Source organism: Aythya fuligula, chromosome 25, assembly GCF_009819795.1.
Source record: "Aythya fuligula isolate bAytFul2 chromosome 25, bAytFul2.pri, whole genome shotgun sequence".
NCBI classification, from domain to species: domain Eukaryota; kingdom Metazoa; phylum Chordata; class Aves; order Anseriformes; family Anatidae; genus Aythya; species Aythya fuligula.
Window position 1 is genome coordinate 453,913 of NC_045583.1, and position 15,272 is coordinate 469,184.

At 43.7% G+C, this 15,272-nt stretch overlaps 1 protein-coding gene across 1 annotated transcript; it reads right to left on the reverse strand.

Annotated features, from left to right (window-relative positions):
- Positions 1-2,147: 2,147 nt before the first annotated feature.
- On the reverse strand, positions 2,148-14,819 carry PM20D1 (peptidase M20 domain containing 1). Its single transcript, XM_032202989.1, has 14 exons — positions 14,728-14,819; positions 13,915-14,072; positions 12,109-12,195; positions 11,308-11,540; positions 10,200-10,286; positions 9,245-9,378; positions 8,699-8,818; positions 7,828-7,903; positions 7,531-7,592; positions 7,198-7,276; positions 6,239-6,310; positions 5,373-5,541; positions 4,558-4,657; positions 2,148-3,777 (listed from the first exon to the last, which is right to left on the reverse strand). Exons 1-14 carry the CDS (start codon positions 14,817-14,819, stop codon positions 3,648-3,650), a joined length of 1,599 nt encoding a protein of 532 aa, XP_032058880.1. The 3' UTR covers positions 2,148-3,647.
- Positions 14,820-15,272: the final 453 nt, after the last annotated feature.

Here is a 15,272-nt window from a genome sequence, read left to right on the forward strand (position 1 = left end):
AAACACGTGCCTGGAAAGGCTTCCGCGTGCCGGCCAGCTCTGCAGGGGAGCCGCAGAAGAGGACTGCACGCGTTGGCAAGGATCCGTGCAAGGGTCCGTGCACTGAAGCCTGTTGAAGGTCAGCACTGAAGGTCAGAGGCTGAGCTGCAGGCGAGGAACAGCTTCTCTGAAGCGGCCAGGGACACTCCAAGCTCCTCAGTGGACATCCTGCTCCGTGGCATTGCTAAAACTGGGGCTCAGTTGCACGGCCTGAGCTTTCACAGCACCTGCTCGAGAGAATGGGTTCACCAGTTCTATGGAATGCCAAACAAAATAGCCAAAGAGGAGCCAAGAATGCAAGTGTCACATAGAAGAGGGGAGGAAACAACTCTGTAAACACCTTGTTCCTGCTTTCTCCTCCAGCTCTGTGCCTGAACTCCCCATGGTCACTCAGGCCTCAGAATAAACCAGGCCATTTAAATAGATGCTGGCAACAGAGCTTTCTTTAGAAAATGCAGGTGTGGAATGTGACCTTCTCTCCATCACAGTACAGACCCAGATGACCCCCAATCAGCTGGGCTGCTAGCAAGCAGGCTGCTGCGGCTGGCCAGCTCCAGAGCTGTTACTTTGAGTAAGTGCTGTCAGAAGAATGGCAGCTTGTGGACTTGGCTACAAAGGTGAAGAAGGAAGTTGCTCTGACTTAACACAGGAACACATTAACACGCTCAAAGTGGACTACTGATAACAACGTTCAAAACTGTCGGACATAACGCCACGTTAGGCATCTCCAGAGCAGAAAATCAGGCTTTTACCTCTCTGATGAATCAGAGGTAATTGCTCCACATGCCTAGAGCACAGTGAGTCATTACAAAAAAAGAATAAACCGGAGCTAGCAATCGTGTTGTCACGATGTACTTGACATTATCAAGTAACTACTCATGCAAGGCAAAGTTGTGTATGATCTAACCAGAAAAGGGCAGTGCATCACCCTTACGTTATTCACATGGTGACACTAAGATTTCAATTACCACTCAAGATGAGGACATACCATAGGGACGATAAAATAAGGTGGAAAGAAAACCGTTCTGTCAGGAGAGGCGTGCAGCTACCCAAACACTGAGCAACCCTTCGGAACCGTGCCAGATAAGCATGTCATGGCAGCTGGTGAAGTGAGACAGGAAGACAAAGGGCAAAGCTGCTGCACAGAAGTAAAAGCAGAGATCATTATCAGAAATAACTGGGAAAAATCAGGAGAGGAGAGGAATTTTCACCATTGGATTCTGGAGGATAAGGCCTGCTTAAAGCACTGAGTTTTGAGGCTTCAGCTTGCAGTAAAGCTCTGTTGAACATTCGCTCGCTGCAGAGGCACTGCATGACTTCAGTGCTGGCTGACGAGCAGCACTTAATGAGGTTCTGCAACAAACTGCATTAATGAAATCTCATGGCACACATTTGCACGGTACCTGCCAAAAACAATTATGCCTTCCCAGCACCGTTTGCCCTTCTCTCTTCCTTCAGCAGCAAAATGAATCTTCAAATGAACGGCCTTTAAAGAAACAATCCTCACCGAAACACAAGAGATGTTGCCCACAACACCAGCTTCAGGTGCATCAACCATTCCTCTCCGTTTTGTATCATCTGCAGTCTTAATTAGGACCCACTCTGCCCCATCATCCAGGTCATTAACGAAGATGTTAACCAGCACTGGCCCCCTACAGCCATGGTCAAAGTGAAGGCTTTAGACTCAGCCCTTTTATTGAGGCTTGTCAGAGGAAAACTTCCCTCCAGCTCCCACTCCCGGGGATGTATTTTATTCTGTGCCATAGCCTGACAAATCACTTTTGCTGTGTATGCAACAGAAGGTTGCAAGAGAAATGACACCTCCACAAAAGAGCTATAGACTCGCGGCTAAACAAATTAGTGACATTAGGACACACAGACTAAATGCAATAAACCATGAAAGACCCAAGCTATTTACTAGCCAGTAATGCATAAACAGTTAGTTAATTTTTGTACAAAAATAAAGAACACCAGGAAGGGTACAAAGATTAAAGCAGGCTGGAAAATATGTGGGTTTGTTTTGATGGAAACTTTATGGCTTGTTCCAGTGCAGAATCAGGTGTGGAAACGACTTCATTGCAAATATAAAGCTACATTAAGAGACTAAGTAATAATCAAGAAAAGAAGCTTTATTCCTTGTTTTATTAGACAAAAATGCCAATCTGGTTTCAATTATTTAGTAGCTTGATACAGCCTCAGCCCATTGGCCACACTGATAAGATCAGACAGCAAATAAATAATGGTGAATGGAAATAATAGGAATCACAGTTCCATCATTGGTTTTCAGGATACATTTCAGGGTATTTCCTCTACATTCCAGCACATTTTACAGTGAATCAAAAGCAGAATAACCACCCATTCCAGTGTTCAACTGAAAAACACACACACCTCTGCAACAGTGCAACAGGGCAAGGTTTGCCTCCTTCCTTAGCACAGAGTCTGCATGTCAGTGCAACAAAGCAGTTTTCACACAGTTTTAACCTTGGCTAACATCTAGCCCTTAATTGTTTAATTAGTATCAATAACTCTAACTAAAGACACTAGCAAGGCCAAAAGAATACTTACCCCTTTAATGCTAATAAAGATGGGCATGCTAGTGCAAGAAGTGCAAGATGAAATAAAACAGAGTAGACAGGCTATTGGTGTTGTTGGATTCCCAAAGAGCCGATTCAATAGAAGTGGCAGGCAACGTGAAAAGCATTAAAGCAGGCCATGAAGGGATAGAGAAAACTCTGCTCCCACCAAACAGGAATAAACTGAAGGGCTTTGCCTGCTTTCACAATGAAGTTTCTGATGTAGTTTCTTATTTAAAGTCAGGATTCCTTGCTCTGACACAGCTGCACAACACAGCCTGGGAGTCTTACCAGAGAGGGAGAGGAAAAAAGTCACAGAGAAGACAGGAAGAAAAGTTTTTTGCACCTCTGAGATCAGAGCAACATATTGTAAAGCAACATAGCTAGAACTCCTGAAGCTCAGTATTTTAAGCTACAGTCAGAAATCAGTGCATGCATGGGAGAAATGACAGGATCAAGTCAATTCTGTAAATGCTGGTTGAGAGAATCACCTGGGGCAGAAGCCTACGCCATCATCAGTGCAACAAACTCGGTGCAACCCTACCCAGTTACATCAAACCTAACCCCCTTTGTGTACCTTTTACATGAGTTTCTGACAGACACATCATTTGTGAAAATCAATTAACTGTAAAAACAGAGTTTGTCAAAAGCACACAGAGGAAGATTAGCTTCTTATAACGATGTACAAGTGACTGCCAATTATAGCTTTGATTTTTAAGTGACTACCTATTTCAGGGGCTTAAAGATTAAAGAAAGTGCTAAAAAAATTTAATACCATCAGATTAATGGCTGCTTGTAAAATCAGGGAGGCACAGGGATATTTGTTGTGTTTTATCCATGTTCTTGTGACTTTACAGCAAACCGTGCATTTGGCTAAATCATCAACCTGCAGTTTTTCCATCTGTGTGCCAACGACAATATGTAAAATCACATTCCTGACATTGCTCAATATGCAACACACAACCGCTGCTTACAGCCCAGACCTCTGTCATCCCAGAGTCCACCTCAGGAGCTGCTCCGCTCAGGCTTTTTGTCTCACAGCTCATGGGAGTTTGCGTGAGGCTCTGGAAGCTTCTCAATATCACAGTTCTTAATCAGCTGAAAGAGAAACTCGACCTGTTTCTCGTAATTCTCAACCGAGATTCTCTCATTCAACCCATGGATCCTGGTAGAAAGAGAAGAATGTTTTTCATTGCAGTGTGCATTTGTGACCCACCTGCATACATCCAGCATCCTACTTGCCTGTTTCACTTCATAAATAAATGCACAGCATAAAAACACAGGAATACACGACAAATACTGCAACTGCTATGTATGTTCCTCAGGCTAACCAAAACAACTTACTGATTTTAAGGCTCAGAGCACAAAAACTAAGCTGGGGGTATACATGGAAAAACTGTTATTCCGAGTCTCTGTGAAGCTCTTGGCCCTTTATGTCACGGTCCTGTACAGCTACGAGGCACTCCTATAACATTTGCACCTCAGTAGAATGAGGAATCTATTACATAGTAAATAAAGAAACAAAGCCTTGCCTGTTGGTGTTCTTTGTTGTCTCTTTACCCCAGGAAACTTAATTTCTAACTTTAAAGAACAAACAAATTCAGTGCCATGTGTCCAAACATAGGGATAAATCTCTTACACTACATAAAGGATCCAGTCAGCCTCACCGCATCGCCACGCTACTCAGGGGGACACCTGAATGAGGCCTTGTTCCCACATGAAGTAAAGAAGAGTGAGGGCTAACACTCTCCCAGTGTGATTATCCTCCCCTGTTTGTGCAGCACCCAAGCATGCAGGAAATGAGCGGCCTTACAGAAGGCGCGGCAACACCACCACCATGCCAAGGTATACAAGGCTGGGTTTCCTTCTGCCCAACGCCTATCGATTTTCTCTTTCGCTAGTCCCCACCCCTAACAGCTGCCCACATGCAGAAAGAATACAGTACCTGGGAAGATCATCTGACTGCAAGATCAGTGGGTTAAATCGATAAATGGCATTTGTGACGTTAGTGAAATGCCTGCTGTCTGTGTTTCCGATACACGTGCCTGGAAAACAAACCCCAGGTTTACTGGGCACGAGAGCAGCAACTCGATGACACACACTTTTCCCAGGAGAAGGGAAAGGCATCTGATAACTTCTATTTGACCTCTAGCTACACCGAGAACAAAATCACCAAAACAATTTATTGGGACACCCTGGAAGAACAACGTTCTCTCTTTTTTGAACAGGAGGAGCTGAGCATGCGATTCAATTATGCTAAGAGCAGCTATGATACCCAGCCTCCCCAGAAGTTTAAGCTTCAAACTGCAGTCCAACAAACCATACAGAAATAGGAAGGAGCCGCGAGCAAGGGAAGGGGCTGGGATCATAAGGAATAATACAGGAAAGCAGGAATGGCTTTGCCAGCTAAGAAAACAATAAAAGAAGAGCTAAAGAAAGATGACCTCCTACTTTCCCTCACAATTCTTTTCTTCTCTGAAGAGATTGCTTTGTATCTGCAGAGAGTTAAATTCAAGGCTCATTGTTTCTGTCAGTTTCCTGTTTGCTTTTTTACTTCCACTACTAAAAAAACAACATAAACCACTAAAACATAAAGAGGGAACTGAGTAAAGGAGGAAAAAACAACTGTTTCCAGCAGTTAACAGCTGGGGTGGAGAAATACACAGCAAATGGAAACAAGGAGATACTGGGGGGTGGGGGCAGAGAAAAGCAGGGCGGAAGCTGGAGAGGAAACAATAACCATCATGTGCTTGCTGTTACCTGGAACTACGCTGTCAACATTTGGGAAAGTATCCAGAATGGTTCTTTGAAAAACATGGACTCCAAACGTCTGGTCATCCCACGGACTGACGGGAAGCGGATCAAAGGCCTCTACTACGTCAATCTTCACTCTGTCATCAGCAACGGTGTTTCTAACTATCTCTAGCACCTAGGGTAGACCACAGAGATTAACAATAATATAAAAGAAAAGAAATGAGAGAGTACCCTTTCTAAATATCAGCTTAAGTTCCACCTTGCAGAAAATGTTTGTCTATGAACTGCCAACTTGAAACTGTGTGCCAGTCTATGTTCTTTTTCAGTGGATGGCTGATACTTTTGGTCCAGTGCAATCAGATGCACATCGCTGTCTCAAGGTGCTCCTAAACTGCTTCAGCCCTGAGCAGGATGTTGTCAACCTGCCCAACTTGGTAGTTGGGTCACCTAAGTAAACATAGTCCAGAAAAAGCTTCCAGAGAAGAGAAACTTTCAAGGGTTTCCAAAGGGAAGATACTGTTTACTGATAACGCATCACAGCTGTACTTGGCTGGACAGGCATGCCATTCCTACTGAAGTGTTCAAGACCCCCCCATTCTCACAGATCACAAGCCTTCAGTTTAGTTCCATTCCATAACCACAACTCTGCTCTTTGGCACAAGAAAACGTCTGAAATCTACTCAATGTAACTGCAAGGCACAATTCCAAGTGTGGTCTGCCTCTTGCTCTGTGCCACAGTCAGAAGACACTTGGAATCTATGCAGAATTTCTAAGAAGGTTGTTCTGAATAAACTCTACTGCACTTGTGAACAAAAAAGTAAGTTATCCTAGCTGGGAGGAAAACCTTAACTAATTGTGCAGGCAGTAAGTACCTCAGTGGCCTTCTCTGCGGAGTGGATCCGGAAGTTCGCAGTTGCTTTTGCAGAAGATGGGATGACATTTGGCTAGGGAAAAAAAGACCAAAACATAAAAGAAAGTTAAAAACTGATTAAAATGCCAACTGCAAACTCAGAAACTGCTCAAACCAATCCAGGCCCCATAGATTAATGCATCACTGTTGCCACTAATATAAATGTGCCATCTTCCTGTGCTTGATATTCAAATACTGCACATCTCATTTATAATGCAGATACCTACAAAAAGAAATATTCCTTGATTCAACAAAAATGAAGTTAGCTGTGCCTTCCTCTTCAGATGAGACACCTCCCTTGAGAAACCTTATATTGAGAAATTTCAGGAATTTTTTTGAAACAATATTTTTAGTTTATTGTCCCATTGCTTTTCCCCAGGCATGAGACACGTAAGTCATTTAAGTATGTTAATGAGGACACCTAACTCTTCTTTTCGACAAAATAAATATTTATACTTTTGTCAAAATGTAAAGGTATGATCTTTATAAATAAATAAATAAACAAACCAGGGTGTTACTTCTCTCCCAGCCACTTAGTGTCACTGTTCAGCCACTGTATCAATGCTTTGAGTAACAGATTCATTCAGGGACACATCAAATAGCCTGTTTATTTTCCAGGGTTATAGTATTTTTGGACAGCTACACCTCTTTATCAGGGCAAGATCTGGCTCTATCAGCCAGAACCTGTTTTCTCCCAGTCCAAGGTGCATGCTAACTTTACTCAAATGGTGGTAGGCCTGACCTATGCTCACAAAAGTAAGACCCCATCTAGGCTAGGGAAGTGTTTACAACTGACAGTTTCAGCTACTGCCAACAATACTCTGTTTACATTTTAGGATGGACAAAAAAACCTATAATCTTAATATTGGTTTACAGAGACAGATGTCAGATACTCCAGAAACTACAAAAAAATGAAGCTACCTTGATTCCTGCGTTAAATATTGTGACTGCTGTAGTAGTTCGAATTAAGGCATTGGTGGAAGGTTTCCAGGCAAGAACTCTTAAAAAAAGAAAAGAATCATTTCTCAAATACATTTTATTTCTACACAACATAAGCACCACGGTTACACAGGCAATAAGCTGAATTAAGGCCTACTCTCAATTACCCAACTGGCTATTAACTGCAAAGCACTGACTTTGCCTATACCATGAAACGATGTAACTGTTTTCCTGGGAAGACCAGAAATAGCTGCTGGTCTTTCATCTTTTAAGGGTGAGACTACAGGAATATTCAGCAAGGATACGTTTTCTTACCTGCTGACAATAGGTGAAAACAGCCATAGATTGCTCATGACGATATTGAGAGGAAAACTGAACTAAATGGGAGAAACAAAACCAGAAATCTGTAAGTTTCTGGTTTTCAAGAAGACAACACAATCATTTTGCTATAGCTGAAACAAAGCCAATAGGAACAATTCTCTTTATGGGAGAAATGCCAGCTTAAGTCTGCTCCTTTCCAAGAATTACATAACTATGCTTTTAAGTTCATATGGGTTACTCTTCACTTATTAATAGGAAAATCTGGAAACAAAATTATAGTTCTTTCCTCACCTCTGATGCAAGGTGCTCCATAGTCATGAGTTCTGGCCCATGGCCAAACAGATTGCGCATAGGATTTTGCTCCAGTCTACGGCAAAGCACATCGACATTTGAAATTTAAAAAAAAACCCTTTGGCTGTTATTGCTCCAGAAGGCTGAGGGGAGTTTGATTTCTGAAACGCATCCATGTACTTGAGATGTAACCACACATTCCTCTCCTGGCAAGCACATCTGCGAGTACAGCTCCACTATACATTGCTGAGCATTCCAGTCACACGTAAAGATTTTCTTTCATGATCAGCTGAAAAAATGTAAAAGCCTGACTCTTATAAAGAATACATGGAAATCTAGAAAAAAATGACACCAAATTCTATTCTATCCATACATACAAGACTTTTCTGAAATATATATTTACTAGCCAGTTGGGTATCTACAGAGACATGTAATGAGAAGATTTAGTCAGCTTCAGGATGCAACATTCTGACATTACATCATATTTGTTGGCTTGGATAATTACCAGCTAGACGCAGTAGGTATATGCAAGAATAAATTCCAGAGAAATTCTGCAACCCAAACAAAGTGATCTGCACAGTTACAGAGTAAATTAGGACAGACATCAAGATGTAGCAATTGCCTTAGTTTTAAAGGCTTGAGAGATACTAGGCGCAGCTGAAGTGAGAAGGTACTCCAGACATTTGGCAGTTGTCCCTTTGCTGGGGATTGCATTTCTGCTCTCCAAAGTGAGCTACGAACTTCAGTTTCAAACACACAAGGGGAATTTGTAAAATACTTTAAACACAAATATTACAAAAGCAAGTCAAATATCAGTGCCTTAGGAGCCTGCTTGACTGTCTTTGCTGTTAGATGACAAGGAAGCTCTCACCTGGCCATTGCTGCTGCAAGAATGCCAATACTTGTCTCCTTAGGAGGAAATGATGAATGTCCTGGCTCTTTATCCACAGTGAAGTTCAGTGTTATTGAACCCTTTTCAGTGATAGCAATTCTGTACAATGATAAACAAACACATGGTTAATGCAACTCCAAATACACATGCACAGACTACAGGTAAAAGCAAACTAGTCTGCGTATTTTTTAGTGTCATATGAAACACTGCAGAAGCAGCCACAAATTCTTAACAGTCTTTAAACATTTGGAGGTCTGATGTCTTGGCTTCTTCTCCAGCAAACAGACTCTACAGCATGTAATTAACATGCTTGCACCAGCTAAGTAGAACATTCTGCTTTTGTCAGCACAGCTGTGGTGGACAGCAAGCAAACTGGAGGTCCTTTGACTGCTGTAGTTCAGGCAATGCCAACACTACCACATGCCTTGAAAACATGTTTTGGTGACATTAGCGAGGTCATTTCTAACAAATTAAATATTCAAAATGGGTCGCTTTCATCATCATGAATGTTGTTCTTTTACTTACAGAGCTACTGGCTTCTTCACTCCTGCAATGATGCCTTCCAGGATAGCACTCCCCTCGTCCAGTAAGAAGGAAAGTTTCACTCCCCTGGCTTCCAACAGAGCTGCAATCTTCATTGCTCCCTTCCGACCAAACACCTGTGAGAATCCAGTCAGAGGAAACGGCCAGGTTAAGCCACACCACTGGGAAGAATACTGGAAAACATCTTGCTCTTAACAGTGACCACTGCTACAATGCAAAGAATGCAGGAAAACTCCTAATGAGCAGTTCTAGAGCAATTAAGATTCTTACTAGGAAACTTCACTGGAGATTGCTAATGGCCTAGTAGCAGATGGATTTACATCCACACTGAGGAATTCTCTCATTCACTGTTCGTTTAATGTTGCTTTGAATCCTATTTGCTCTTGGACACGATATCCCACAGCTATGAACTCCACAGATTACTTAGAGATACTTGTAATTTTAAAGAGATACTTGTTTTAGCAATATTATTACAAAATATTGACAATTTTCTGTCTCCATATCATGAAAATGAATAAATGAACCATCCTCATCCGTCTCTTTGTACCATTTACTAGCAGGTACACCCACAACAAGAACTGAGTATTTTTCTTAGCTCTTCCTGATCATTTAGAACAACCAAGTAAATCTTGGGCCAGCTTGCCATGACTTATATGCATTCCAAGATGCAGCTCCTGTTCACCTTCCATGTCTGCAACAGAAAAGAACTTGAAATAACACTCCACTGTGTTCTTTGCTCATTACCAAATCCTCTGTCAATGTCACTTAAAGCCAAACAATCAATATATAACTACAAGCATGTGCCTGACAGTATCTACCTGCATAACAAAGAAAACCAGGAAGGACTTTACAGGTGAACAAGGTTTAAAAAATAAGCCTTGTTATGTACATGACCAGTGCAAACAAGCAGTTATTTAGATGAAAGAAAAGAAAATACCTCTTCATCATGTCCAATGCCAACATAGAAAGATCTGCGGGGTCTGTAATTTCTTCTCAGCAAAAATTCTAGAGCTTGCAGAATACCCTGCAGAAAAACAAACAAAAAACCAACAACCACAGAGAAGTTTACTATTCGCTGGTGTTAGTAGGAGAATAAGTGTAAAAGAATGTAATGTAACAGAAAAGAAATATGATGCATTTCCAGCCCTTAAGGAGACTTTGTCCTGCTCACAATTGAGCATTTATTTCCACAACTCCTACTGGTGATATTCATTTTCTCAAATAACGCTTAAGACAGTGTGCTACAGAGTGTCAGCACGCATATACAACATACAGTACGGGCTTGTTCTTGCTCCTCACGAAGTCAGTGGCAAACTGCACAGGAAGCATGACAGAGTTATAATTATCCAGGGAGCTCACTGTTCCTTTAAGCTGTCTGTCCTACACAGCCTCGCTCTGACTTGAGCTACCAACTCCATTCATTTTAATGAGCAGCATGTTTCGTACAAAAAGTACCAACGCAGAAACAGAAGAATGAGAAACTTACCCTGAAAAATAAGAAATTAAATCTACCATTTGCTGATTTTTTCTATTTCATCTGTTTTTTTCAACTCAACCTACAGTTATTTTTTTTACATTTCAGCAGGGTATATATACATATACTTTACCTTTATCTTGCCAGCAACCATTTTGCCTTGTTCATTGAAATTGTTGATTTTTATTGTCAATTTGAAGGGTTATTTGTGCAGTTCACAGTGGAAGTAAGTATCAAAACAAATTTTTAAGTTGCATGGCCTTGAAATTGATAATTGAACAACTTGAAGGAACTGTTTAGGAGTATGACATCATAACAAGCAGCCACAGCATCTGTGATGCTCATTTGCTAAACATCTGATTTAATCCTGTTTTATTCAATAATAAAAGAGCACTCCATCCCTAAAAAAAAAGTGGGAGAAAATGGTAAATTCCTAAGACCTGCAGTTAACAGCCTGCATTTAAAGAAGGGCAAGAGAGACAGTATGGTAAATCTCAAGTAAACAGATTCCTCCAAACTGCCTTTTTCAGACTTTTTCTCCCTTTGAAATGACATTACCACGATGACGTACTATGGCAGAGTTTTTGTTATCCAGTGTTCCTCGTCCATAGATGAAACCTTCATGCTCTGCGGCTGAGAAAGGAGGGAAATCCCAGCCCTCGGGGGGAGCAGGCACAACATCCATGTGTGCGAGCAGCATGTAAGGCAGCATTTCAGGGTTAGAACCCTGCACAGTAAAGAGATGGCTGTATTCCCCAACAACTTCATGTCGAATGAACTTTGAAGAGAATACAGCCGGGAAGACTGTTAAGAAAAATAAATAAAAACACATGAAAAAGAAAAATTAGCAATAATTTCCAATTTTATCACCATATAGTCCATATAGTAGTTATCCATTTAGCCTCAAAGACCGCAACAAACTTGTTTCAGGAAGCAGGCACACAGCTTCGTTCTCACACCTCTAACTATCTAAGCTCATATTTAAGACCTTCCTAAGCAAAACCAGGAACTGTTGTTCACCAGTGTTGCCGCTGTTTTGCAGCAATGATGACACTGAAAAAAAAAAATAGGTTGAAAAAGGGGCAGCCTTCCTCTTATTTATGTATTTTTAATGTCAAAGCCATTTAATCATCTCAAGGACCAAAAAACAACACTGAAAAAGACATCTGAACCTTCTCTGTTCTAGCTTTAGTCACTGCTGCACCCCAATACACTGCTGCAAAGGTGATCTACACATGCCATTTTGCCAGTCCTTTCCTGAGGAGAAAAACAAAATAAAAATCTACTCCCCTATATTCAAGAACCACACATATTCTCTTTGATTTCATCACCAAAACAAAGAATTTCATTGCTAAGAATGAAAGTTTAGTACCTTCCCGAATGTACCTCCCAAACTCTGCCATGGCCGTTGCATTTAAGTCGTCTGGAGACACCGAAACAGTTGGGATTTTAACAGCACCTTCAAGGAAATACAAAATAGAAATCATTTGACACCGAAATCAGTCAAGCAATATTTGAATTGCATTTCAAAAGAAAAAGCAATATTTACATTCCGGAGCATTTCTGAGGCTTTAAAGATTAGTTCATAGGGTAGTAAGGGTTACCACCATCAAAAAGACTGATGTACTTCAGCTGAGCTGTGGGCACGCTGCACACAGGTATTTCCCTTCAGTTCCAGCCAAGGTATTTGCACAGATACTTTACTTGCTAAAGTGAAAAACACTTTAGTTTTTCATCCTAGAGGGCTGAATGATGTCATTAGGAATGCTACTGTCCAGAAGCAGCTGCATTTTGTAAGGTGAACTGCTCCCTCAGTCAGAAATTACCCTGGCAGCTAAAGAAGTAGGTTAGTTGGGAGCTGAAGGTTCATTTTCCATAGTAAGTGCCTTCTTTCACGCTGCTCTAACCCCTTGGGATACACAAACAGAAAAGTCTTCTGCTGCTCCCACTAGCCTGCTCTCTCATTCAACCAGGGCCAGACAAGGCTGCTCTCCAGCACCAAGTCACTGTCCTACAAACACAGCTGTAACTTTGTCCCAATCACTGCTGCCTTTCGTAAGAGTATCTGTCAAGGGTGGTTACGGATTCTTTTCAAGGCAGTGTTACTCAAGAAGCAGAACAAAAATAAGTAAATATCCCTCTTGTACTCTTGCGTTTTCTGATTAAAAACAAACAAACATAAACAGAATTTGCTAGGCAATAGATCTTCCAAATCAATAACACACCAGGTTGACAGGACCCAACCCCTACTTGAGCAGCCAAAGACCATCCCCTTCACGCCAGACCGTGGCTTTCTGCAAATGGCCAGCTGAATATCCTCAAACACTTCTGCACAAGGCAGCAAGGTGGGGAGCACTGACACACCGTGACGTTACAGATGGGCTGTGTGCTGCGAAGGGGCGTGCAAGATCTGAGCCATAAGTAAATGAGACCCTAATTAAAAAGAGAAACTGATTTTTCCAGCGGACAAGATGTCCAGCAATTGCCACCAGGAAGTGCCTGAGGCAGACACGAGGGGGAAGTGTGAGAAAGAAGGTTGTGTTTTTGCAATAAAGGTGTTTTTTTCAGTGCCAATTTCCACTAACCTTGCGTGTTCAAAGTGATCGTGCAGGCAGAGCAGTGGGGAGGATGTTAAACAGAGCAGGGGCAGGTCCCACTGTCCCAAAATAAGGAGAGCTAAGAGAACCAGGATGAGCAGTGCAGAACCAGTAAGAACAAAGATTGGGGGCCCTCTAGTCATGAAAGAAGGAAATAAAAGGAAAAGGAGAAGTTAATGGTTGGTGAAATAGAATTCTACGTATACAGAATAGGAGTGAGTGTTGCGTAGGCTGTGAACCTGCAGTTCTGAGCCAGCAGGGCACCAGGGGAGGAATCAAGCGCCGGGCAATTGTGCACACAAGCTGACGGTCTACTTCTGCTTTTTATTCGCCATTGCAATCGCGAATTAACCAGCTCCACAGCAAAACCCGTCTGAGAAACTGCGAGGCACTTCTCACAGAAACCCCGCAGGAAACCACGGCGGGGACAGCGCCGGCGGTGGGAGAAGGGCCCAAGCACGGGCACCGCTTCCCCCCCCGGCCCCGGGGCGAGCTCTGCGCACCGCGGGGCGGCGGCGCCGCCACCCCCTGCCCGGGGCCGGGCCGCGGGGGGCAGCCGGGAGCCGCCGGGGCCCCCTCACCTCGCAGCGCCTCCTTCAGCTCCAGCCGCTCGCCCGCGCTGAAGGCGGCGGGGCCGCCGCCTCCGCGCCGCGCCCACAGGCGGGGGAGAGCCGGGGAGGGCCGGAGGTGGGCGCGGAGCAGGACGGCGGCCGCCAGCACCAGCACGGCCCCGCACAGCCCCAGCCCCGCGGCCCACGCCGCCGCCCGCCGCCGCCTCCTCCACCCGTCGCCGCCGCCGCCCGCCATCACCGGCGGACTCCGGCCCCAGCCGCCGCCCGCCTCGCGGAGGGGAGGATGGGCGTGGCCGCGGGCCAATCGGCACGCTGCGGTCCCGGAGGGTGGCCAATGGGAGGGGTTGTCCCGCCCCGAGCTTGCCGCGAGGTGGCTTGGGAGTTGTAGTTCTGCGGCGCGGGGTGTGTGGCATGGCGGCGGATATTGGGGGGGGGGGGGGGGGGGGGGTGTCTCAGTCTTTCTCCCCTCGGTGGAACGTGGTGGGTTTTGTGGTGAGGGGATGTTTAAGGAGCTGTGGGTAAGGGTGTCTGCTACCCTCGCAGCAGCAAATAATGGGATGTCCCCCCTCACCCAGCCTTGGGCAGTGCCAGGAGGCTGCTCCCAAAAAGGCAGGCGTTTGGGGAAAAAATGGGTGATTTGAGGAGTATCCTTCACCGAGGAACAGGCCCACTCCTGACGGAGTTTCAATTCACCTCGTTTCAAAACCCCCACAACCAGCTCCAGCAACATGGCCCTGGGTTTAGCAATTGTTGTCTTCAGAAGCTTTTCCCTGGTGTACAGACCCATCTCGTTGCAGCAACGTAATCCCCTGGTTTTCTCACCTGGTTTCACCAAGGAAAGTTGTTCCACCCTTCTGTACAATGGCCTTGTACTGATTATAAAGATCTATCCCATCTTTCCATGGCATAAGCATTCCTGAAGGTTTAAATGCAGCTGAGAGCTGCCACAGAAAGCCTGTGCGCAAATAGCAGAAGAAGCAAGTGATTGTTCACACATTCTTTATTATCAAAAAAAGAACAAAACCAATATTAAATTAAATAAATTACAAACATTTTGAGCTGGTTATACATCATGCATTTATCAGGTAAGGCTTCAGAGCCATTACACATAAACATAACTGTTATTTTAAGAGCAGTAAAGGGACACTGGAAATTAAAATTTTCTACCCCAGCGTAAATTTGAGCTTCCCTAATTCTCTTGTCCAGGCACATGGAAATGAAGACTTGGAGCTGGCTAGGTTGTGCCTCCAGGAATATCATCTGTCCTCTGGTGTTACATTTATTGCCAGAATTGGCCCATGGCTACAGAAATGAGGCATTGTTCCTCCTGGGCCATCGCGATCGCAAAGTGTGTAGTCAGTGCTGCT